Here is a 24271-nt window from a genome sequence, read left to right on the forward strand (position 1 = left end):
AGTAGGAATGCAGATTTTGTTTCGGCACCACGGCAAGGGTGACTGACTGAATGACTTATAGGAGCAAGTACCGTAAAGAATCTGTTAATATTGCGTTATAATCTCTTCTTCTTTCTCTAATCACATATGTTCCAGTGTACGGAATTTAAGCTTTGCTGGCTGCTTACAGAACAGGCATTTTGTTTGTTTCATCTTTTATCACGGGGTTTATGGATTTCTCTCGGGTCTAATTTGTACTGTTACTCACAGCTTCCTTTCCGACAATCGATAGCAGCTGCAACCCATATGGTAAGCAGAAGGGGAAATAGGGGGCCAGGAGGTACCCAAGGTGGTGTCAGAATAAATCCTTAGGAGTTGCGTGCGTTGATAATTGCCCTGCGCTGTGGTCGGTAGAGGCAGCGGACCTTTCCGCTGCGCATGCAGGATGTCTCGCCCACCTACTTTCCGCAGCACCCTTGGTCCTGGGCAAATTGACCAAAAGTGTACGAACTCCATAATGCGATTATGAGCAATTCAATCCGCGTAGATTGTGAACATGAGCATGAAGTAGTGTGTAAAATTCAAGAGATGGCTTCTAAACGCATTGAAAACTTGAAAAGCTTAGAGCTAGGTATTGATCGCCTTTATTAAACAACGGCTAACGTTTCGGCGTTATCGCCTTCGTCAGATTTTAAAGCTGGAGAGACCAAGGTCTCCGTTAGTGACAAGGGAGGCGAATTTGTTGTTCTATCACGTGAACTAGACGAGGCGATAACGAGATAACATCTTGAGGATGACAGTCTATGTGTTCCATCCTCCACCAATGAGTTCAGAAAGCAATATCGCCGCCTAAACAGGGTTTGCGTAGAAACAGCTGGAACAGCAGGGCTCCCAAAAAACTTTATTACGCGTCTCAAGAACGACCTACCCGCATGTCCAGTCCTATACACGCTAATCAAAACTAACAAGCTCTCTGAAAATGGTCTCAATTCGAACGATCCACGTTACTTTAAAGTGAGACCTATCATTAGTGGTATCGGGGGCCTCACGGATAGAATTTCCTGGCTGCTCAACATTATCCTAAATCAGCTGCTCAAATATGTCCCTGCCCACCTCAGCAGTTCTAGCAACTTCTTAAAACATCTCCGCAGTACCTCGTTTGAGCTTGAATGTGTAGTAGAGACTTTTGACGTTGTGTCACTCATACGAACGTTTCAAGCGATACAGGCTGTTCACGAACTGCTCACGCAGCGCCAGTCTTCATTGAACATGTATGGATTAAGCATTAGACAGATCATGACATTGATAAACGAATGCCTTAATTGCTCTATTTTCCGATGGTCGGGACACTACTACCGACAACTTAGAGGCCTAGCTATGGGACAAAGGCTGGCACCCACTCTCGCCATTGTTTTCATGGCCAAGATCGAAAAGCCTATAATAGACCGCAAACCACTGCTGTATTATCGTTACATAGATGATTGCTGCGTCGTCTGCTCAACAAAAGCAGAACTTGACACGTGCTTCAATGTTCTCAATCAGCAATGTCCGCACATTAAGTTCACAAGGGAGAGACCGATAGAGAACTGGTTGGCTTTCTTGAATGTGCACATTTACTTGTGGAATGGGATATGTAAGACTAAGTGGTACCGGAAACCTAGTAGCAAAAACATCTTAATCCACTACCTTTCAGCGCATCCGAGCAAAATGAAAAAATCTGTTATAGGTAACATGTATTGACCGGCGGCAAGAGTGTCATCGAGTAGCCAGAAAATACATGGTCTGGAAATCTGACCCATGAAGTAGCAATATCCAATGGTTGCCCAACTGGAGATGGTGGTACCCGACAAGCAGGACATCCCTCTCGAAGATCCAACGTAGTGTATAGCCCAGAAAAAATCCCTTTCTGTTTACCTTATATATCTTATGATATGAGCAGAGCGGTTCGGGGTTGTCTACGAAAAGCGGGTCTACAGAATGACGTGAGGGTTGTGGAAATACCTCCAGCAAACCTCAAGGGTCAGCTGGTACGTAATCGTGCGTATGATCGACTCTGCACAACTCCCAGCTGCGTGTTTTACCCGTATGGCAGAGAGGGTGATTGCATAATATCAGGAGTAGTGTATCGTATCACGTGCAGGGTGTGCGGTGAGGAGTACATAGGGGAAACGGGACGTCCACTGTGTATAAGGGTCAAGGAGCATCTAGATGGACTCGGAAAATCTAAAACCTTCACGCCACTTGGAGCACGCCGTAGAATATGTCATCCAAACTCCGAAGTGGAGGTAGAAGTTCGTATATTATCCTACGAGTCCGAGATCACAGCACGCAGAACACTAGAGGCCTTTTGGATAACCGCCAAAAGTCTAAAAATGAACAAGAGGGATGAGTGCATTGCTATCACAAACGAGTTATCCCTATATCAAGACCTATGCAGGTTTTGATCTGCATAGGTCTAGGGGTGGGCCGTGAGGTCTCTATATAAAAACCCTTGTGACTCGTAGTTGTGGTACGTGGTGGTCTGCTGCGTTAACAAGTCTAGCTAATGAGGTAAGTACTAGCCAATGTGTTGCTGTTTGAGTTTGCCTACCGTTTGGATGCTTTCGGTAGGGTGATGAGGCGCTTGAGGGGATAAATCACTAATGGGTTTGAACTTTCCAGGCTCTGACGAAGGCGATAACGCCGAAACGTTAGCCGCTGTTTAATAAAGGCGATCAATACCAATCTTGGCTACAGCTCAAGGAAATGGTACTAGGGTCCCGCTGCGATCCCAACCGCTACGCTCCATCGCGCCGCATCTCAGCGCAACCGCTCACACAACGCAACGCACCACAGAGGCAGAGTCGACAGAACGAAGAATCACGACAAGGGATCCTCACTGTTTTAGACCTAAACGATACTAAGATATACATCCAAAAGATTATTATGTCTGTATTTAGTTATGTTTTCTTCTAATAAATCCGAATTTTCGCTTCGTATTCTCTGAACACCAACCGGATTGTATACATCCATGATAACCACTGGTTCCATAATTTTCGTCTATCTTTTAGCGCTTTATGCCTTCATGTCAACAGAATAAATAAAAAATCATTTTTAACTGAATTACGACTCATACGACTCATATTAAGAGTGAAAGTATTCACAGTTAACATTTGGCACAAAAAAAACCTTGTGGCAACTGGACGGTGACAAATTTCCCAAGAGTGAAACAAAGGATTTTTGTTACCGCTACTCACAGAACTTCAGCTAGTCTTTAGACAGCAGTTTAGGGTTGCGTACGTTACGTTTAATTCTTTAAAATTCTTCTTTGGTGCTTTTTGAAAATGAAAAATCAAAAAATACACCTGTGCCAGGTGATACTCTGGAAATTTGTACAGGACAATAGTGCGCCGGCCACGGCTCAGAAAAAATTGCAGAGTGTACGGTGAACAAATGACAACCGATTGGATGTTTACAAGTTGATTTTTCAAATTCCGTTCTGGAAAATTGACGTTGAAAGACGAACCAGAAAGATGGGCATAGCCCTTCAGATTTCGACAATAATATTTTGAAGTCGATACTGAAACAAAATCTACGTCATACAAACAAAAAGAGAGTTAGCAGACAAGCGCATTACGTCACAATCACAATAAATCATCATAGATACTTACTTAGATACTTAGATGGTCCATCTTCGCTAGACGTGTGGGCCCCAGCATCTCTTCCGCTCGTTCAGTTCCTTCGCCATTGTCATCGAAGATGTTCTCAAAGTTCGTGAGTGACGTTGATGAAGTCCTTGAGCCGTATCCAGCTGAGCTCTCAGCTGGTCCATCCGTGTAGCGAACACGTCATCCCATCTCGTTGGCGGTCTCCCTCGAGGGCGTTTAGCATCTCTTGGGATCCACTTTAGCGTTCTTTTAGTCCATCTATCGTCGATTCTTCTCATGGTGTGACCCTCCCATTTGTGTTTTGCTTTCGATACATATTCCGCTGGGTCACGAACACGGGACATTCCTCTTAAGTCGGAGCTGCGAAGACCGGCTAGGTGTTGTATGCGCCGATTAAACTTCACAAGGCATCTCTCAAGGGCTTTGTGGGTAGTAAGTAGCTTCCTAGACGTGGCAGCGCTGTCTGCCCATGTCTCCGCTGCGTAACAGAGCGCTAGAACAATTGCCGAGTCGAACAGATGGGCACGAAGATCTTGGTCTTTCAGTTGGTCCGTAGCTTCCCTGACGGTTGTGAATGCTGCCCATGCTGCTCTGATTCTTCTATTCAGTTCTTCCTTCAAGTCGTTTTCCATGTTCATAGAACGTCCGAGGTATACGTATGACGAAGCTTCCACGATTTGGGAGTTGTACTCCTCCGACTTCAAGTTGTACTCCTCCGTCCTCGCAGTGGGCGTTCTTCATGAACTGTGTCTTCTTTCTGTTTATTCGCAGTCCTATTCTCTTTCCTGCTTCGTTCAATTCGTTGAGCATTTTATCTGCTTCATTGGTACTGCTCGAAAAGAGAACGATGTCGTCCGCGAAACGAAGGTTCGAGAGAAATCTTCCATCAACACATATGCCCCTTTCTTCCCAGGAAAGTGATTCCATTATCCATTGCAATGCAGCCGTGAACAGCCTCAGCGATATAGTATCGCTTTGTCGTACCCCCTTTCCAATGGGTATGGTGAAAGGGCGGTGGAAAAGCTGTATCCTAGTCGTGCATCAATCATAGCAATTGGCTAATGTCCTCACATACAACGCGTCCACACCTTGATCGACCAGCGCTGACAGTATTGCATTCGTTTCTACGCTGTCAAAGGCTTTCTCATAGTCGACGAAGGATAGAAAAAGGGGCAGGCGGTATTCCCGGCAAACCTCTATGACCCTTGACACGGTCTAGATGTGGTCCAAGCAGCTGAACCCCTGAGGCTGGGCTACATCCAAATATGCGCGTGAGGATGATGTTGGTGAATACTTTGTATAACACGCTCAGCAAGCATATCGGACGGTATTTCCGAAGGTCCTCTCAGTCACCCTTCTTCTCATGGATAAGAACGGTTCGCGAGGTCTTCCACTGGTCTGGGATCCTTTCCTTCTTCTTTTCCTTTCCTTCTCTTGATAGCGACTTGTACTTCCGAAGGGAGAATCCGTGCTGGAACTTGACCAGTGGGGATAATCGGGCTTGACACAGGAGTTGATGAACGGAAAAGGTTCGAGTAGAGCCTCTCCGTAATGATTTCCATGTCACGACGAGAAGACGTGCGAGTCCCGTCTTCGCTCAGCAAGGCTGCTAGCGGAATATTATATTCGCGGAATTCCCTGCGGCACTTCTTTAGACTCGTTCTTCTTTGTGTTGCTTCCAGAATCTTCTTCTGCCTGTATTTCAAAAGATCCTCCTGCAACGCTTTTCTGCAGCCAGTGTTTGCTACTAACCGCTCCATGTACGATGCATTCGGATCAAGCCTCAAAACCCTTCTTCTTTCCAACAATTCCTTGGTGGTTTTCGAAATTCGATCCAAGTTTGTCGTGCGCGGCTTCGAGGCACGCTCAGCACAGGCTCGTAATCCTCTAAGCAGCATCTCGTAGTCCACGTTTGGGTTCTCCTCGATGTGCCAGTCACCTTGGGACAAAGAATCCTCGAGTCTTCTATTCTCCTCCGTTGCCAATAGCAGATGTTCTTTTCCATCGTGTGGCTAAGTCGCATTTTCGCACGAAGGGGACGGTGATCAGAACCACTACAAAAGGATAGTGCTACTGAGACGTCAAGTAGACGCCACCTCTGGTTGGTGAGTATGTGGTTGATCTCTGCACGAGTCGCGCCAGTGGACGACTCATGTCCACCGACGACGATCTTTTTTCATGAAAAGAGAGTTCCCATGAAAGAGGCGAGCGGCGGACAACAGCCCGGCGAAACGATTGCCATTTTCATTTCGGTCCCCTAGTCCAAATCTTCCAATCCTGTATTCCTCCTCTGTGTCCTTTCCTAGTTTTGCGTTGAAGTCTCCGACAACGAATTTATAGAAGGACTTCTTGTTGCGGATTACCTCTTCCAACTCCTCGTAAAACGCGTCCAATTCAGATTCATCAGCTGCTGATGATGGTGAGTAGCAGTTGATGATACTGATGGGTTTTTGGCGCAGAGGGCGGAGGTGAAGAATGGCCAGACGAGGTGACAGGATCTCGTTAGAATCGACAAGGTGGACGACAGATGGGTGCACAACAGAACCAACACCGCCTACATTTCGCGATGGAACCTTCTTTCCACGAATGACGAGTGTACCGTCATTCATCTGTCGTACGTCGCTCTTTCTACACTTGGTCTCCTGCAGAGCAATCACGTGAAATTTGATACGCTCTGCAGCTCCGAGAAGGGCATGCAGGTCAGCGTCTGTGGACACTGTTCTCGCGTTGTAAGTGCACAGTCTGAGACAGTCTCCATGGCGAGTCGTGCGTGTGTCGCTTTGGTCCAGAATCGATGACGTCCTGAGCAACTGAGATTTGATCGCCTCTCACCGGTCGCCATACCGTCCGACGTCTGAGATGGCAGGGCCCAGTGTGCAGGGTACTGAGGCAGTGGATATGCTGGAGTGGCAAAAAGACTTTTCCCCAGACTAAGCAGCCATGTCACGACGAGCTTAGCTTTCACCACAGGTCGTCGCCCAACCTATATGGATCAGGGAACCACCTTGCGACATTTTGCCAAGATGGTAGTGAATCTTAGCAGTGGTTTACTTTTAGCTAGGCTTCCGATTCCGAGAAGTCGGAATGTCGGATGTGTCGAACTCCTTCTCAGCTTAGGAGACCCTGCCGGAGGACGAACCTCCGCTGTCCATCGCAGTTCGACGCCCAGAGTCACCTCCACGCCACTATGAGGTGGTAAACCGTTGTGGAGGCCCGCTACACTATATATATATATATATATATATATATATATGTATATATGTATATATATATGTATATATATATATATATATATATATATATATATAGATTGGAATATATAGATATAGATGAGATGAAAAGATTAAATTATATATATATATATATTTATATATATATATGTATATACATATATATATGTATATATATATGCATATATATATGTATATACATATATATATATATATATATATATATATATATGTATATATATATAGATTGGAATATATAGATATAGATGAGATGAAAAGATTAAATTATATATATATATATATATATATAATTTAATCTTTTCCGTAACAAATCGTGAATTAAGCAACGATGCTCACTCGCCTCAAAAATCAAAATAGGCGTGTGGCTTACTCACCTTCATGAACTTTATTTGCGATGCTTCCTCGAACTGTGAATGCATTTAGTTGCCTTCTTTATTAATTAGTATGTTTTACTTTCCATTTTGTTGCTCCATTATTTTTCTGTAATTCTTAGAAGTATACCGCAATTTCTCGTCATTTTCCTCGAGTAATCTTCATTTACAAACGAGTTTCTCATTGTGGAGTTCATATCTTACCACTGGATTTCCTTATAAGTTGGTTCGATCAGTCAAGTAGGAACATGCGTGCCTTCGTTGTCAGTCACCACTCTATAACCATCAAATAACGAGGTAATGTGGTTCCGCACGTTCGTGGCCTTTCACCGACGAGCAACATGAGGCGTCCCTTCGATTATTGACTTGAGCTGTGAAACCTTTCATAGCTTAAACTCTTTAGTTTCAAGAAGTAATACTTTAAATTCAGCGTGGGTGACGTCAATTTCATCTGCACTGCGCCACTCTCTGACCTCTCCGTTATTTCATGCCACTCTCACCAATTTCTGCGTCCACGCATCACATGATTTTGTGTGTGCAAATCGATTTGTCTCTTTGGTGCAGTGTCGTATACGTGACCACAGCTACATGTTAGACCAAACCACAGTTGATGTATTGGATGTGGTGATTTCCACTGCTGCTCTACGATATAATTCATAAACGAGAATTGTTTTATAGCACAGTTGTCCTCAGCAAGTCTACGCAGTTTCCATTTCTTTTCACGTGAAGTTGTGTTGTCTGTCATGTTCGATGACTTTTCTCAGATTTGGTCAGTCTCTAGTTTTTGTGAGATAAGATAAGAAGCCTTGCTCGGTGCGGTAGGCTATGTGTTTATTAGGACTTCAGCACTCATGCCAAGACTGTAGGTTTTGTGGCTTATCATTAAGGAGAGTTAACATTGTTCCTAATTGGTTGTGACATTGCACCTGCTCTTCTGTGTCTCCACGCGTTCGTTCACCTATTTTCACATCAGTTTTTTTTTTTTTAATCTCCCCTTCAAGCACTTTGTCCAACAAAGACAGCAGTGCGTAGTTTGATAATAATTTGATGTGCTTACCAGCTGAAGAAAGTTTGCACATAGAGAAGGGAAGATTCGGTATCGTCAATGATTACAATGGTCATATGCTGAGTACTAATTAATAGAGGGTCGTAATCACCGGGACAATCCACTAAAACACAATAGGGGCGCAGATTTTGTTTCGGCGGCTGCACTGCATCGCGGTGTTGAAAACCAGGATCCCCTCAAGGCTGGAATGGTTTGTGAAGGAGGGTATTGCGAACAATCTGAAAATGTGCATATTATCTTTCATCCATCCCTAATCAGATATGTAATAGCCTGCAAGTTCCACCCTTGTTCCTGGTTTGTTGACTACTTACGAAACATGCATTTTGTTTGTCTCAGAGCTATTGTATCACTGAATATTTGCGGGTATTGCTCCAGTCTAATTTGTCCCGCTTATTTTTGAATTTGACGGAAATGAGTTAGGGGAGCATCCTAAAACGTGCTCTAGTTGCTACCTAACCAGTTTTCTCGAGGTCTGAGCTACTAAAAAGAGTTGATTCAGCAGTTACGTTTATTGGCATTGTTATCTCAATTAACCCGTCATCTTTCGTTTTTCGTTGAAATTTGTCGTAATGGCTTCCTAAACCTCTGTCTGGATGCCTGACAGCTAAACAAATCGCTCAAAATTCGTTGGGGTTTCATGTTGCTTGAGGTTGTTGGGAAAATACAGTTGGGTCAGAACGGTACATGAAGCGCGGTGCATTTGCGTGCGCTTGAAATGGCGCGGTGAAGGCAGCAGTTGGAACCGAGGTGGGGCCATCGCGAAGTGCAGTAATGAACGGTGGTAGCAGAGATCCCCACTCGATCCTCACCGCACCGCAATATATATATATATATATATTTATACTATTTATTTATTTTTGTAATATTACTTATTGATCTATTCTTTCATTCATTGTACATGTCTTGTTCGTTTGGTACCAAGACCTACACTAACGATCCTTCAATTATTCGTTTACTTCACACCACCTGTTTTTTTCAGTGCGGGTCGGTCATGTCATTCTTTGATTTCTCTAAGCCGAGAATGTTCGACGTGAAAAAGCGTATTGGAGCATTTGAGAAGTTCGAAGACGCCGACAGCATGCCAGGTATAACCGAAGGAGCACTTCTCGTTTTAGTCTTTGCTATATTTTACTATTGGTTGGACAGTTGTTCCCGAGACAACTTTACTTTTGCGAGAGTTGGTCTACATGAAGATTTTTTCACATCCTTTTTTTTTTGTTGACAAATTGTATTCTTGCAGAGTCATGGGTGGAATTGGCACCAAGCAGGACTAGCCTATGTAGCAGTGTTGATGCCTCTATGGTGCTAGTTGATGAACACAAAGACAAAGATTCGAGGCTCAGGTATTCTTATACTTTTACTATTGTTCCTGTTCTCGTTGGATTTTGTTTTTACTTTGTTGAAGTTCTCCTGTTTACATTCTTGAGCAAACTGGTGAGTTGGCGTAACTGCTCGACGCTATCTTCGCCAAAATTTCTCGTTTTGAACATAGCTGGGCTCATCTATCTGCATGAGCTCGAACAGAATCATTCCATTCTTCGTAGTTCCATGCATAGGTGCGATAGGGAGAAGCCGGACCTTCCTCAGGTGAAGGGGGTTTAGCTCATGGGGTGCAGCTCAAGTGAAGAGGGTCCTTTCGCAAACCATCCAAAGGTGAAGGGGGTAATTTCGCCAACTGTTTAAAACTGAAGGAGGTCCCTTCCTCAACCGTTCAAAAGTGAAAAGGGTCAGAGCACCGGCTCCGACTATCGCATCTATGGTTCCGTGTTCTAGCCTGAACTGTGTGTTAATGTTTGGTGTCTCTGTATGTACCCTCGCATGCTCCGTTAAGATCCATCGACTCATCTTATTTTTGTATCTACCTACCATCATTAGCTAATTGAAACGTCTAACCTCTGCCAGTTTTCACTACGTCATCCGCCGCTAAACCATATCCGCTTCTGCACTAATTCTACATTATGCTACGTCGCTACGTGGAGCAAAAACAGCCGAACACTCGCCTATGCACTCCCGACCAGGCGACCGTTTAGTGCATGAGTGTTCTGTGACGTTGACCTCATCTTCCTCCTGCTTGCTAAACGTCCAGGTGTCGTTGTGTTGCTGTGTTTATGTTGCTAGACATTTTCACTTCAATCTTGATGCTCTTATATTCTACCTAAGTCGGTCATTTCCTCCTGCTCAGGTCGGAGGTCGCTCTTCATGTTAATTTCTCGCCCTAAATATACATAACTGGAGCATTCGGATATATTTTCCCTGAGCGTGAATAGGGCACCAGAAACCTATTCGTTCCACATGAACATTGTCTTCTGCAAATTCAGCTGAAGACCGATTTTTTATTCGCTTTTTTTCATCAAATTCGACTACTATTTATTCTGCTTGTTGATTGATATTGTTAACATATGTTCTGTTCTATACTATTCTATTCTATTCTATTCTGTATATTGTTGTACAAACAACAAGAGCCTTGTTGTGTGCTGATAAGGACTGGTGGTAGGTTCTTCAAATGTCCAGACCTAATTCTTTCAGGACCAGATGAAGCGGATTATTCACCGAAATGATGGGATGTCGGGCTTTCGAAGTTAGAACCTCTGGATTGACACGTCCACATTCTCTCAGGTGGTGAGGAGGGAAGTGGGCGAGGCTGTCGAAGAGGTCTGAGTAGAAGTCGTGAATGACTCCCATCTCCTTTCTCGATGCTGTAGTTGGGTTCCGAAAAGTGATCGTTTCATGATTGGCGAAGTTCCGACGAGCGTATCGAATGCTCTTCAACCAAAACTGCTGCTTTTCTCAGCGAGGTCGGATGTGAATTTGTGGTTCCCTGAAGCTTGTGCCGTTCTACACTGACGTATTAGCTTCAGAACTTCAGGACACAGGCTTCTCTTGGCGTTTTAAAACTCCGCTTTCCTCGTTGTTCACCGCAGGACCTTTCCTAAGGAAAAGGTCTCATTTGATGACGGTTTTGGAACTTTAGTTTGCAACATTGCTGCTTTCTCTCCTCTTTATCTGAGCGAAAATCCTCCACGAAAGAGGCGGTTGTCCGATCTCGTATAGAACTTTGATACAGCAGCAGGCGGCAGCCACGTCCAACGTAGAGAAGAGGACTTCTGTAGTTGCGAGCTCCCATGGGTGTTCCTAGTCGCAATGATGAGCTCGGAATGCCTCTTTCACTCCTAACTCCATTGCTTGCCTTGGGTCGCGGTGTGAATCTCTTAACGCGTTCTGTTAGGCCGGTGTTGCCGTCAAAATCACCAACGATAACATCATCTCAGCTGTAAACGTCCTATTCGTGTCGTTAATTGTTCGAAAGAGTCTATGTCCATTGTCATACACGTTTTGAGGAGGATACCATCTGCACCAACTCTTCTACTGTCGTATGTTTCTAGGAACAGTTCTCTTTCAGCGTCATATACAGCATTTAGTGGCTGGCACTGTCTTGTTTCGGTCAGTTCGATGACTTCGTATTTAATTTTTCTCGCACCATCAAACCTTTATTTCATCCGATGGAAACGTACGTGCGCTGCAAGTGCAGATCGTCATCTTAGTCGTTTTCCGTTTCTGCACCTCGTTACTGTGTCGTTTCTTTAATTTTAAAACCCAAAATTTGAAAGGTTGCGACCCACTAGTCCTACGGTTTTGTATGAGGATATCACGCCTTTTCGGACAGTAAAGAGTGAACGAGACAAGTGGAGCTTATGCCTGTGCCGAAGTACGGTATACAAAGGTTTTTAAGCCAGTACTGGCACAGTAGAAGCAGGGCTGTGTTAATACACGTGAGCAGTGATCAGTTTCAGCGATGGAGTCGCTGATCTGGTATCTAATTGCTCAGTCTCTTTATATCTCTACCTGATTGTCGATTTATGTGCTGGTATAGTCATCTTCATCTTGGTATAGGGCGGGTGTAGCGCAGTCGGCTAGAGGACCGCTGTAGCTGCACGGTCTGCAGGGTTCGAAACAGCCCTAGTGCCAGCCAAGCCTTTAATTCCTCCAGGGCCGCTAAATTGGGACCAAACTTGTCTGTGAAGATAAAAAATACTGACTTGATCATCGGCTGGCCCCCGCAAGTCATTGTATAGGCTAACGCGCGTTCCAAAACCTCAGCGATTACGAGTTGCAATAAAACGTGTTGGCGCATCCTAAGTGGATTGATACGGCAGTGACTTTTTACTTTTGTAATCATCTTCTGATCCAACTTCAACGAAAACGAGTTCCGCGACACATCACAAATTAGTGGAGAGTAGAGCTACGATATGCTTGAGCCTGCATTTGAAGTATAGTCAGAAGAGTAGGAATTCTATTTTGAACACTTTTCTCTTTTATTCATTATTGAGCTTGCGCTAGATTAGTCTGAGCCACTTGCTGATTTACTAATTCCTAATCTCACCACTCATTTAATATTCAAAGCCTAGATTGAGCAAATCAATGAGAGTTAACAACCTTGCACTGGGTAAATTCGATAATGAATTTGACATTTAGTTTCTGAGCCGAAATTCCTGCGATGCGGTCCGACTGTAGCTTGGGCATCATTTAACGGCATCAGTTAACTGAAGTAGATACATGCAGTTACACATAGAGCATTCAGTAGCAGCGCTCTGGAATATATCCAGTTTTATGTACCTCTACTGGTAGGTACTGAATCCCCTGTCGAACAATGCATAACTTCTTATCCTGATTATCGTGATGTTGGTCTAGATGGTCTCCTTGAAATAGATCCTTTTTGGCGGGCTTGGAATCTGAAGTTTCTAGTTCTTTGATCTGTCTTTTCAAAATCCGTTTTTACCTTTTTAAATCAAGAAACGTCATGGTTTGTCATGTGCTTTACTTTTTCGCGCTTACGGAAAGTTCTCTAGATGTTACTTTTAAATTCTTTTTTTTCAGATAGCTCGTGGATTCTTCTGTGATATGTTGCAATGTATAAAAATAGTAGATAATGAATGATAATAAATGTAATCTCATAGAGAGATCGAAGATGAGCATAGGAGAAAACAAAGATGTGGAACTAGTGATTATATTAAGATACATTATAGTTAGTATAAGCCCATTTAGAATATTCAAGAACTACTAACGAATTTCCTTCTCGAGTTTTTGTAGGTGGCCTTTTGGTTTATATCTGTTGTTTGGCATGTATGGTGCCGTCAACGCGTGATGAATGAAAAATTTGTTCTGATATGCATGACATTGGTGGTTTTGGGTTCTTGCAGAGTCAAGAAATTTTTTTTTGCGGTCTCATTCAGAGAATGTTGTGAGTAGTTCTTTCCAAAGCGCAATTAAAAAGATTTTTGAGCAGGACTTTCAACATCTTTTCGGCAAATGTTTGAGGTTTTATCTATGATGAATCGGTGTGATTTCCTATGGTCAACTTGAACTTGCTGAACTTGCTCCTCACATTATTTTTACTTTCAGTCCTGTTTCCATACAGTCTCCACATGTTGAATTTGACAATCTGGAACAAGTGAAATACCGGTTGGTACGAGATATGTTGCCGGGAAAGAACACCGACTGGATATGGGACTGGAGCAGCAGGCCTGAGGTTTACCCACCAAAGTATGGTAATTGAAAACAACGATTTTACATATTAGATTGTCATTTATTTCTCTTTTTCAAGATCATGCCAAAATCCCGTTTTGTTTTGTCTACCTGGCAGTTACGGAAACGTATTATAAAAATTGTTCTAGTTGTGGACGATTTGATCAAAGCTTCGTGAACTTGATAACTTCCTATTTACAGATGTGTACGCGTGAGGCAGTACGGTTCAAACCTTACAACACCTCCTAATTCTCCGGAACCGGAACTAATGACCGTGTTTGCATATGACGTAGAGCCAAAGTCGATGTCCTTAACAGTTGTGGTTGGCTTCATCGTGTCGAATGTGATAACATTCATGATTGGAGCGGCAGTTGGGTTGGTTGTGAATTCACACCTATTATTACATTTCTGAAGGAATCTTTAGAACAACAACAAAAAGAACCGTTTATTCGAAATTTATGAAGCGCAGTGGTGAAATAGTAATGAAAAGTATTGCATAAATGTTTGATTTCGATTTTTATAGAAGTTTTATAACGTTTATAACAATTTCATAACTACTTCATTTTTGTTTTAAAATTCTATCTTTCTCCCGACTTTGGTTTTTGGAAACCATGTTTGGAGAAGTTATTTTTTGGGAAATAATGGAAAATACGGCACGTCAGCGGGTGACTTTCAATGCAGGTCTTACTCTTGGAAGCAGTCCTTCATCGGGGAGAAATCTCGCGCGCTGTTCATTAAGGTGAACAGCCGTATCTTCGTGGGGTTGCGATACGTAGACCATAGAAATGAAAAAAAATTCAAAAATTATGTATTTCGAGACATAGCAAATCTTTGCGGAAAGTGTGTGCACTTTTGTAAGTTGGTTACATTTTTTTGATGATGCTTTCAGTTTTTACCTTTCTAGATTTGAAAGATACGCTGCAAGAGCTAGTTATGTCAAATTTGGAATGCAAAGATAAGAAATCCTTCCCTGTAAGCATTGGAATGTCCTTTGGAAGAACATTTCTCTTCTCTCCGTCCTCAAAATGTTTCCCTTTTTTTCTTAGCAATCCGAGGTGGTACAATTGGTAACCAAAACGTCTTTTTATCAAGGTCGCATTAATTACATGGTAAATGCGCAGTTTTGTCTAGAACTATGAAGAAGCACCAACAATGGTGAAGTGGTTTAGTTTGAAAAATAGGGATAAAGTCCACAGCACAATCGTTTGTGTATTTGGAGACTTTTCTAAGATCTGATATAAGAATAACGTGATGAATTTGAAGCGTAAGAGGAATAGGTGCTAGATTTAGTCACCCAAGAGATGACGCAAGCTAGTTTCTCAATTAGCTTAGGGTGACATACTTCATCGAAGGATTTTGGTAGGTCAACGTATATTATATCCATAGATTTACCGTGATTGCGAGCGAGGGACAGTCAAAGACACTATCAGTTAGGTTAATAGTTGTCGAAGCACTTTCGACGAACCCATGTTGTTGTGTTATGTGGAGTTGATGATGAGTTAATTTTGAAACATCTAGACTTCCTTCTAGTGGTGAAAATGCTGACGTTGTCGGTGCTCCATAGCACACACACATTAAGTTTACACATTAAGATCTAATATCAGGAAAAACCCTATTGAAATTGCTGAAGTGAATAAGAGATTAGAATTTAAACACGGTATAGAATTTAAGTCAAAGTAATTGCCGGTAGACATGGTTGTTTGATTAGTCAAGATCCAGAACCATTAAGGTTGGGAAACAAACGCTACCAGATTTTTTTAGAACGATATAGTGAGGGATAATTATTCAGTTGTCGACGTTCTCGTATGGACAAACTTAAAGGCACACCCCACGAATCTGAGGTGGTACGGATTTCAGGTGGAGTATTCGTATACGGGATCGTAGATTAAGGAAAGGAGGGTGATTCCGTTCATTTCTTCCGAATTGCCGTAGAAAACGGCCCGGAAGATACGGCCTCGAGCGTTCCGGCGCACTATTTTCCACAACGAGTTCGATTGGAGTGCGCCAGCCTTGTGTACGCGCCGCATCTTCCGGGCCGTTTTTTACGGCAATTAGGAAGAAATGGACGGAATCACCCTCCTCTCCATAATCTACTATGCCGTATACGAATACTCCTCCTGAAATCCGTACCACCTCAGATTGGTGGAATGATGCCTTTAGGCTAATCCACTCTAGTTTTTCCCCACATATTTTGCACGTACATGTATACAAAGGAAATGAAAAAGTTTTTTTTTTTCATTTCCGTTGTATGTATACAACGGAAATGAAAAAAAAAAACTTTTTCATTTCCGTTGTATGTATACAACGGAAATGAAAAAATGAAATGGAAAAAGAAATGAAAAGGAAATGAAAAAAAAACCTCTCAACCTTAATTGTGTTATTGGCATCTGCAACTTAGAATGTGTGGTAAAATCTGCAAGACAATGTTTGAACGAGGAGATAGAGCAACATGTCCAACGATGCTGTAGTGAGCGTTAATGAGGAGCGAGACACGGCAAAGAAGGCGTAGAACATTGTTTTAGGCGAGTTATTGTTCTCCTTTTATATCGTATAGAAATAGACGGACCTTGTCTTTAGGGGTTATCGACGATATGGATAATCCGTAGACAATATCTCCCAGGAAATTGTGGATTTCATTCGTTTTTTGCGCTTTCGCTGGGGTGTAGAATGGGACGAAAACTGCGAAAATATTTGACTGTCGATATCGGTGTCGTAGAAAGTTCCATCAGGCAATTATCGACATTATTGATATTGATCTGTTTTTGGTATGTGAACGGTGGAAACGTAACTGCTGATGTTTTTTACATACAGCGACCACATTCCTCAACTTTCAGGAGAAAATGCAGTAAAAGAATACTGTTTTTTGTTTTGTTTTGCGGTTGAACATGCATAAAGTAACTCTAACTAATGAAACAGCTTTCTCATATAATGGATGTGCCGAAAGATCAAGGAATCAATCAATTAAGGAATCAGTCAATCTACTGGATTACATTGAGTAGCAGTTTAGAACATTTACGTTCCTTAATCTTTCACCCAATTTCTACGATTTTCAACTTCACTCGCAGAACAGATTAGTGCGGAGCAATTAAGTCCAACAAAGTTCCACAATTCACTGCCCTAAATTTTCGTTGTATAAGTTTCCTCCCCAACTTTTCTTGCTGTGTTTATTTGAGGTGCTGATTAAGATATATTATACTAGTTCTATACCTTGTAATTGTCTTGAGCTTATGTAGAATATGGTTTTTTTTTTTCTTAGAATTACCTTGAACTTCGTGTACCTGTATTATATGAGATCCTGATCATGAAACTTATATTTTCATGTCTTTTTATTCATTCATGACAATTTTTCTGCATTGCAGGTTATCCTAAATAGGGATTTTAATTTCAAAGTTGTTGCAAAGGTAGATAGCGCGAAGGTAGGAGACCAAGAAGTTACTTCAGGGATGACAGCTAACGCCGAGTTTGCTATGCTCATTAAGATTCTCCTTACGACAGCACCTTGAGTTGATTGTGTGTGTTAGTTGTCAGATCAGCGATTTCCATGTGAAGGTTGACGAGTTAACCCTAAGGAAATTCACAGATAAACATAAATGGCTGATGCACTCTATATAGTCAATTACGATCACCGCAACAGAAGAATAGATATATTCTATATCCTAAATAGGGATTTTAATTCCAAAGTTGTTGCATTGGAATTGAGATGGAAATGTAAAAAGATGATGTTATGATGCAAAGAATGTATCACATTTGTGAAGAGAATGTTAAATAACTAACTCTCTAAGGGGGAGATTGAGCATGGATGGTAGAATGCACCAAGGGAAGTATTTGTGAAAAGAATGTGGAAGAATTCCATGGGACACATCCTACTATAATTGGACTTTTTTCAGGTTCGCGATCTGCAAACGCCTCGTTAAAGAACGGAAGATATGAGAATATTTCTCATCTACTCGTCCTAACAAGTCTTCGGAATCTGAAGTTTTTTCTGCTCGTTCCATCACTTATTTACGCAAACACAGTACTTTCTTCGCAGTTGCGAAATTAGAGCTGGGCTCTTTTTCACAGTTTTAAACCACGAAAAAAAAATTCATGTTCATCTTGGATTTGTGCTTATATTCATTACGAGATGTTGCTGTGATCTGGATAGATATTGTGGATATTACCAATCAATGTGCAGTGGGCAAAGTGCGAAGCTGGATCCAAGAGCATACATTTTGTCCATTTGTTGTACATAGCGGGATGCACGAACGTCACTTCATGATCGTGATATATATATATATATATATATATATATATATATATATATATATATATATATATATATATATATATATATATATATATATATATATATATATATATATACGTTTATGTCATCACCTGGCGCACTTACTCGCATCTATCTTTGCCGAGGTGTGCCGTCCTTGAACATAGCTCTGCCCAACTTTATCGATTTTCAACGAGAGCTTGCACAGAATCAATCCATTCGTCTCTATATATATTTATATACTTATACATATGCGATACCATTGGATTTTCCTTACAATAAAAATGGTGTACTTACAAAGTGTACTTACACAGCACATAAGTTACTGGATCCACTATCTACAATTCCTTTATGAAGTAATGTCGATCTCCATTCACCTGCTTTAAACGTTTGTATGCTTCGGGATCAAAGCAGTGAAATGAGTCTGACTCATCCGAAAAATCGATTCTCTTCGTCTCTGGGAAACGTTCATTTAGAAGCGAACGTCTTTGAAATTTCACATCGATTTAGCTTCAGTCATCAGCGTCAAGTTTTACGAATCTGTTCGATGTGTTCTATTTCTAGGGAATATGTTGTGTTCCGTAAATGGGTAGTCAAAATCTCAAAGTATCTTACGCTTTAACTACTTTTATTAGATGAGACTACCATCATTGATCCCAGCACATGTTTTGCATGCTCATCATTATAATGAAGTCTTCTAGAAACCGTTCCGTAAATTGGAAACCAGTTTTTGTCTGTTTCATTTGTATGTGCTTAGCACCGATTAGTAGCTTTCATTGTGCATTTAAAGAGTTTCAGCAATTCGTGTATCCATCCCGATTAAGAGCGCCTTTGGAAATCAGAAAATTTCATCCATAGTTGCGTTCAAAGAAATTAGTATTTGTACACGCTTCAGCGTTATTTCTTATGGTTTCCCAGATAGAGTTATTTTAGGCCGTTGCTACAGATAGGCCAATGAATTAAACACGAGAGCGTATAAAACACGAAGTGATGAGCAGTTCCAGTTCGTAGGAGTGCGTCATCAAACTTCCCCTTTACAAAGTTTCACCTCGAAGACAATTCTCATTGCAAGAAACTCCATTGACTGTATCTGCAGGTACCGACCATACCTCGTTATTTTACTCGAGAACCTACTCATGTCAGAACGCGATTTGGGACCGAATAGTGAATTGCTGCATAACGCTCGGAATATTTTCCTCAACATGTGTTGTGATGCTGCTGTTCTACCGAACCACATTGTTTTTTTTCCGATACATTGAATGCAACACATGATCGAACCTCACAAGTATATGCTCATTTCCCTTATATCAAATACCATGATCAATTTCTGTGTAGAGGAGTGGCAAGAAGCTGCAAATATGCGGTCGTTGGTTTCAAACCGCTTTAATTGAACTTTTGATTTGATGCTTCAAGGGTAGACAGATTGGTACCAGACTTGTCTGAGAGAATAGATATGTTCACATCAAACATCGGCCGGGTCTCCAGTTCATTGTACCTCATACGCATTCATAAACCTCTAATGATTCTGAAATGAAGTCGATGCGTTAGTGCATTCTAAAGGGATTGATCAAAGCCAATGAGTTTCTCCTTTTGGCACAATTTTAGCAGTTTTTAGTTTCACATCTTACTTGAGGAAGGAATATCTGGCCTATTGTTAACTTGGAGTTTAAAGGCACCACCCCACGAATCTGAAGTGGTACAGAATTCAGGTGGAGTATTCGTATACGCGATCGTGGATTGTGGGGAGGTGGGTGATTCCGTCCATTTCTTGCTAATTGGCGTAAAAAACTGCCCAGAAGATGCGGCGCGTGCACACGGCTGGCGCGCTCCGATCGAACTCGTTGTGGAAAATAGCGCGCCGGAACGCTCGAAGCCGTATCGTCCGTTCCGTTTTTCACGGCAATTAGGAAGAAATGGACGGAATCACCTTTCTCTTTATACTCCACGATCCCGTATACGAATACTCCACTTGAAATACGTACCACCTCAGATTCGTGGGATGATGCCTTCAACATACAAGTTTCGCTCGCTGGGAATTGACACAATCGCGTGAAATCCTTTTGTTCACTCAGCTGTGCAGTAATAAGTCCATATATTTTTTTAAAATTATTTGATGAAATGGGCAAACACCGCACACCGATATTGAGTCCTACTAGTTCGTTCAATGTGAAAGCACAGCTTAACTTTCGTTGCGAAATAGCAGCTTCCGTCAAATCAAGCAAGTGGTATTACCGAATCTAAGAACTTGGGGCGTTTTATCCTAGTTCGATTAGACATCAAGCGCATTTGGCTTAGATACTGGAAATTGAAGAGAGTTGAATTAAAAGAATGTAGTAGGAACACTAAGAAAGTCTTGAAGGGTGCTAAATCCGCAAAGAAATGTATTCCTGGGAGGAAATTCATTCTAGTGCGCTAGCCAGACAGCACTGAAGAAAGATGTTTTTGCAAGTTTTGAGGAACGCGGCGGACCAACAAATTCAATAACGATAAAATCCTCTCAACATAGATTTTGGTGTTGTGCTGGCGCTATCATCTTCAGTGCTCGCTCCACTGAAATCACATCCTCTTCTCCTTTAGCCCAGCTGAAGTCGTGTAGAACACATTCGACGCTGACTAAACTTATTCTTCAAGCTATAATTTTTACTCTACTTGAAAAAAAATATCTAAGCTGAAATGCTTCCCGGATTTTCGCGGAATCCTGCAAAAGGAATTGTTTGCAGTTTTGTTTGTCCGTAGTTGTCTCAAAACTTACGGTGTCATGAGAAAATATAGCCGAACAAAACTAAGTGTACCAGTTTTGAACTTCAGAACTCACTACTTGTAAACGTGAGTACAAATCCTCCAAAATTAACTCGTTCGTTAGAAGATTCCGCCCCGTAGCTCTCTGCGAAATGTGTATAGCGAAATGGGTCAAAACGACATGAAGCGCGGACAGTTGCGCAAGCGGCTACGCTCGAAACGGCGCGGGGGAGCGCAGCGGTTGGGACCATGTAAGGATCCTCGCTACCGCCACCCATCTCTGCAGCTCACCATGGTCCCACCTCGATTCCAACCACTGTCTCCACTGCACCGCTTCAGGCGCGCAGCTGCTTACACAACTGCCCTTGCTTCGTGTCGTTTTGACCCAACTATATAAGTGCATTTATGTGGCACCACGTATTTACATACAAAGCATACTTATACATTAATATGAACCATAGTATTGTTGGAGCTAATAAGATCAATTTGGTTCCCTTTAGCATTTTCCCTGCTTCCATCAAGGTGTTATAAGTCCACTTCTAATAACGAAATGAAGTATAGGATGAAAACAATCATTTTTTAATGAGGAAAGTATTGGAGCGATAATGTGGTAAATTTGTACAACTGCAAATTACTACTAAATTACCTCAACAGTAAAAATGATAAGAGAAGAAAATAAAACGAAGGGTAGAAATATTTCGTATCTAAAAATATTTTATATCTGAACTATTGTAATGACAAAAAATGTTCATGTACGTGTACATATCAGAAAGATGTTGACAGGACAATGGCAAGAGAAACTTCCAAGCGTGATGCCCGAAAAAAGCACGAAATAGTTGAAGCCATTCAGAGATTAGATAGAAATCAACCAGTGAATGAAAGTGTTCAACAATTGTTCGATGACTTAATAATGCGATCATCCACAAACCATGCACAACGAACCTTGAACAAACCTTGTCAAATATTAAAAACACATCTCGAGTTGAGGTTGCGAAAATGAATGAGGTAACATGAAATATGCAAGACGGTGTAGGCACATGTTGATGGACTCCATAGACGTAACAAAAGTAATCGGATGGGTGCTTGATGTCGTCTTTAGTTTACTTGAAAAGTACGGTATTTTCATTGTGCATAGTGTAAATGTCACATCAATAGTGCCCAAACCATGGTTGAATGAGAATTTTTTTTTGAACATAGTCCGGAGATCAACGCAGCTCAGCACGATTATGCCAGAAGACGCGAACACTACATTGTTGACGCTACAAGACGTTAATTAACACAACTGCGACTTATACGCTAGGGAAAACACGAATCAACAATAATCAAGGTAAATAAAAACACCCGAGCGGACCCTAGAAGCTCGACCTATTCAATGAAAGTACAAAAGCAGTTATTTAGTAATAATCGCCACGGTGTCACTAACAAATTCGAGCCACAAGCAAGAACATCTAAAAATTTCAAAAGACGCTTCACCGACAATCGCTCTTTAAACACGTACTATGGGTGCAAAGGAGCCGATATGCGGAGGACGAGTACAACAAGACGCGAGGAAAAAAATTCTGGATAACTGAATCACATGTGATTACGAGTTGGGAGAGAGAAGCACTATATAACTACACACAGCCAAATTAGTCAGGAACAGCCAAGCAGCATAGAAAACGTCTGACATAAATATCACAATTCCAAGTCATTTAGTTTCACAATACCGAAGGCTTACGTCCGAGCAAGCACTGGTGGGGGAAATGACAGACAGTGCCGTTTTAATGAATACTGAAACCTGTGCGAGAATCATAATCCAACGATGATCAACTGATCGATAAGGTCGTTGGTACGATTGAAGATATGATTTATGTCAAACACACGACGCACAAACGAAGCCACTTTCTGAAACAGTCTTCATTCTTAAACAAAATTAAATGTAAATTCGTAGAACAAATTTCACAGAAGTAAGGAAAGGCACCTCTCACAGAACTCACAACTTTGTCACAAGAAGGATACAGAAAGAGGAAAGTCAGTCATAACGGTGGATTCGCGATCGCTTTGAAGCAAATGTCTACTGTTTTCTACTGATTAATACACGAGTGTTCAGAGGAGTAAAGAATTGAAAGCTCAGATTTCAAGCTTTTTTCACAAATTCAACACAGTAAGAAACGGAACACAAAAGGAGGAGGCGATACTGAATCCACCGTCTAGATACGCGAAGAAATCAATCGTCGAAAATTTGAGCTCTCTCTGATATAAACGTCGCGCGACTACTTCACTTTAGGACCGGAATATTTGGATGCGCCACACTTCACATCAATTCGTATTGTGCGCAGCACTGGGTAACTACGTGCGGCAGTTTTAGTTTTAAAGACATAAAATAGTCGCTGGTGGTCCGTTTTTAACGGAATTCCAGGATCTACGTCTTACTCATATGTTAAGTATTGGACTCAAAAGTCTTTGATTACCAAAAGAACGTCTTATCGTTGTTCGAGCCCTTACAAGTTACAGAAGAAAAATAAATAAGTATGTTTATTCGTTGTGAGATTACAAGAGTCTTCAAGGAGACTTCCGCAGCTTCTCAAGCGACAATTTTCCTTACCTACGGCTAATCGCTGCATCACGGGCTAGGATATAATTCACGAGCTAATAAATTGTCTTTGGGAATCAGACACATCCACTGGAATTTTTTTGATGTGACGTGGTCATATTTCTAACCAGAAGGATGAGAAATATGAGAGAAAGATGCATCTAATAGCTTCAAATTACGTGAATAAAGATTTTTACTAAAACCGGAACATTCCAACTTTCAAAAAGAACGGGAGTGAGGATACTCTATATCCTGTAAGTAAAGAGCTCTTTTGTAGCTCAATTTATTTCCAGACTCACACTATTCTTCTCTAAATATTTCCTTATGACTGTGTAGTTCTTTGCGTCACTACGGTCAAAAGAGTATCCAGAACAGGTTGTCTGCGTCTCAGTGAATGACTTCAGCATGATCTCGTCCAGGTGTTTGCGTTTCCCCTGGCATATCCACTTAATGTAATGACACGTAATGTCTCAGAGGCATTAGCAGAGGATCCACCGGGACCTTCTTTACATTTCCCCACCGCTAGCCCCATCGCATCGTTTGTACACCTGTACTTGACCTCAGGTCTTTGACACGTCAATACAATACTGTCTCCTTCCACTTGTGTCCCAAAATCTGCTCCCATTGAATTAAGTCAAATATTGGTCACAAGAAAGTGAGTCGAATTTTCAGGACATCGATCGAAGCACAGGAGTGGTTCATTCTAAACATTTTGGTATGTGAACGGATGAACTTTCGTTTTACTCTTTTAATTATTTTCGCTCCTCCACAGTCCTGCCACTAAAATATCATCATAAGGAATGTAAAAGAACACAAGAACTGTGTACAATTTCAAAATATTCGTAAACTAAAGGACATT

General features: G+C 41.7%; 6 protein-coding genes across 8 annotated transcripts in view; 1 reads left to right on the top strand and 5 right to left on the bottom strand.

The window, feature by feature from the left end:
• Positions 1 to 3655: 3655 nt before the first annotated feature.
• On the bottom strand, positions 3656 to 4264 carry RB195_026303 (uncharacterized protein; the record flags this gene model as incomplete). 2 transcript variants are annotated; one of them, XM_064214796.1, is made up of 1 exon in its annotated part: positions 3656 to 4264. In XM_064214796.1, the coding sequence occupies one exon, from the start codon at positions 4262 to 4264 to the stop codon at positions 3656 to 3658; it is 609 nt and encodes a 202-aa protein (XP_064070677.1). The 2 variants fall into 2 exon arrangements, with proteins under 2 accessions (XP_064070677.1, XP_064070678.1); XM_064214797.1 differs by having other exon boundaries at positions 3656 to 4258.
• A 723-nt stretch (positions 4265 to 4987) lies between these two features.
• RB195_026304 (uncharacterized protein) lies at positions 4988 to 5524 on the bottom strand (the record flags this gene model as incomplete). The annotated part of the gene is made up of 1 exon (XM_064214798.1): positions 4988 to 5524. The coding sequence occupies one exon, from the start codon at positions 5522 to 5524 to the stop codon at positions 4988 to 4990; it is 537 nt and encodes a 178-aa protein (XP_064070679.1).
• Positions 5525 to 5776: 252 nt separating this feature from the next.
• RB195_026305 (uncharacterized protein) lies at positions 5777 to 6235 on the bottom strand (the record flags this gene model as incomplete). Its single annotated transcript, XM_064214799.1, has 1 exon — positions 5777 to 6235. One exon carries the CDS (start codon positions 6233 to 6235, stop codon positions 5777 to 5779), a length of 459 nt encoding a protein of 152 aa, XP_064070681.1.
• RB195_026306 (uncharacterized protein) lies at positions 5777 to 7993 on the bottom strand (the record flags this gene model as incomplete). Its single annotated transcript, XM_064214800.1, has 2 exons — positions 5777 to 6428; positions 7749 to 7993. 2 exons carry the CDS (start codon positions 7991 to 7993, stop codon positions 5777 to 5779), a joined length of 897 nt encoding a protein of 298 aa, XP_064070680.1.
• Positions 7994 to 9305: 1312 nt separating this feature from the next.
• RB195_026307 (uncharacterized protein) lies at positions 9306 to 17767 on the top strand (the record flags this gene model as incomplete). 2 transcript variants are annotated; one of them, XM_013451510.2, is made up of 5 exons in its annotated part: positions 9306 to 9399; positions 9555 to 9657; positions 13715 to 13855; positions 14039 to 14212; positions 17725 to 17767. In XM_013451510.2, 5 exons carry the CDS (start codon positions 9306 to 9308, stop codon positions 17765 to 17767), a joined length of 555 nt encoding a protein of 184 aa, XP_013306964.2. The 2 variants fall into 2 exon arrangements, with proteins under 2 accessions (XP_013306964.2, XP_064070682.1); XM_064214801.1 differs by having other exon boundaries at positions 9336 to 9399.
• Positions 17768 to 22628: 4861 nt separating this feature from the next.
• The window catches only part of RB195_026308 (uncharacterized protein), a gene marked incomplete at both ends in the record, with an annotated part of 42111 nt that continues 40468 nt past the window's right edge, over positions 22629 to 24271 (bottom strand). The window contains one exon of the mRNA XM_064214802.1: positions 22629 to 22724. Coding sequence (XP_064070683.1) covers positions 22629 to 22724 — 96 coding nt within the window. The remainder of the gene's footprint in view (positions 22725 to 24271) is intronic.

This window comes from Necator americanus, chromosome X (genome assembly GCF_031761385.1).
Source record: "Necator americanus strain Aroian chromosome X, whole genome shotgun sequence".
Classification (NCBI taxonomy): domain Eukaryota; kingdom Metazoa; phylum Nematoda; class Chromadorea; order Rhabditida; family Ancylostomatidae; genus Necator; species Necator americanus.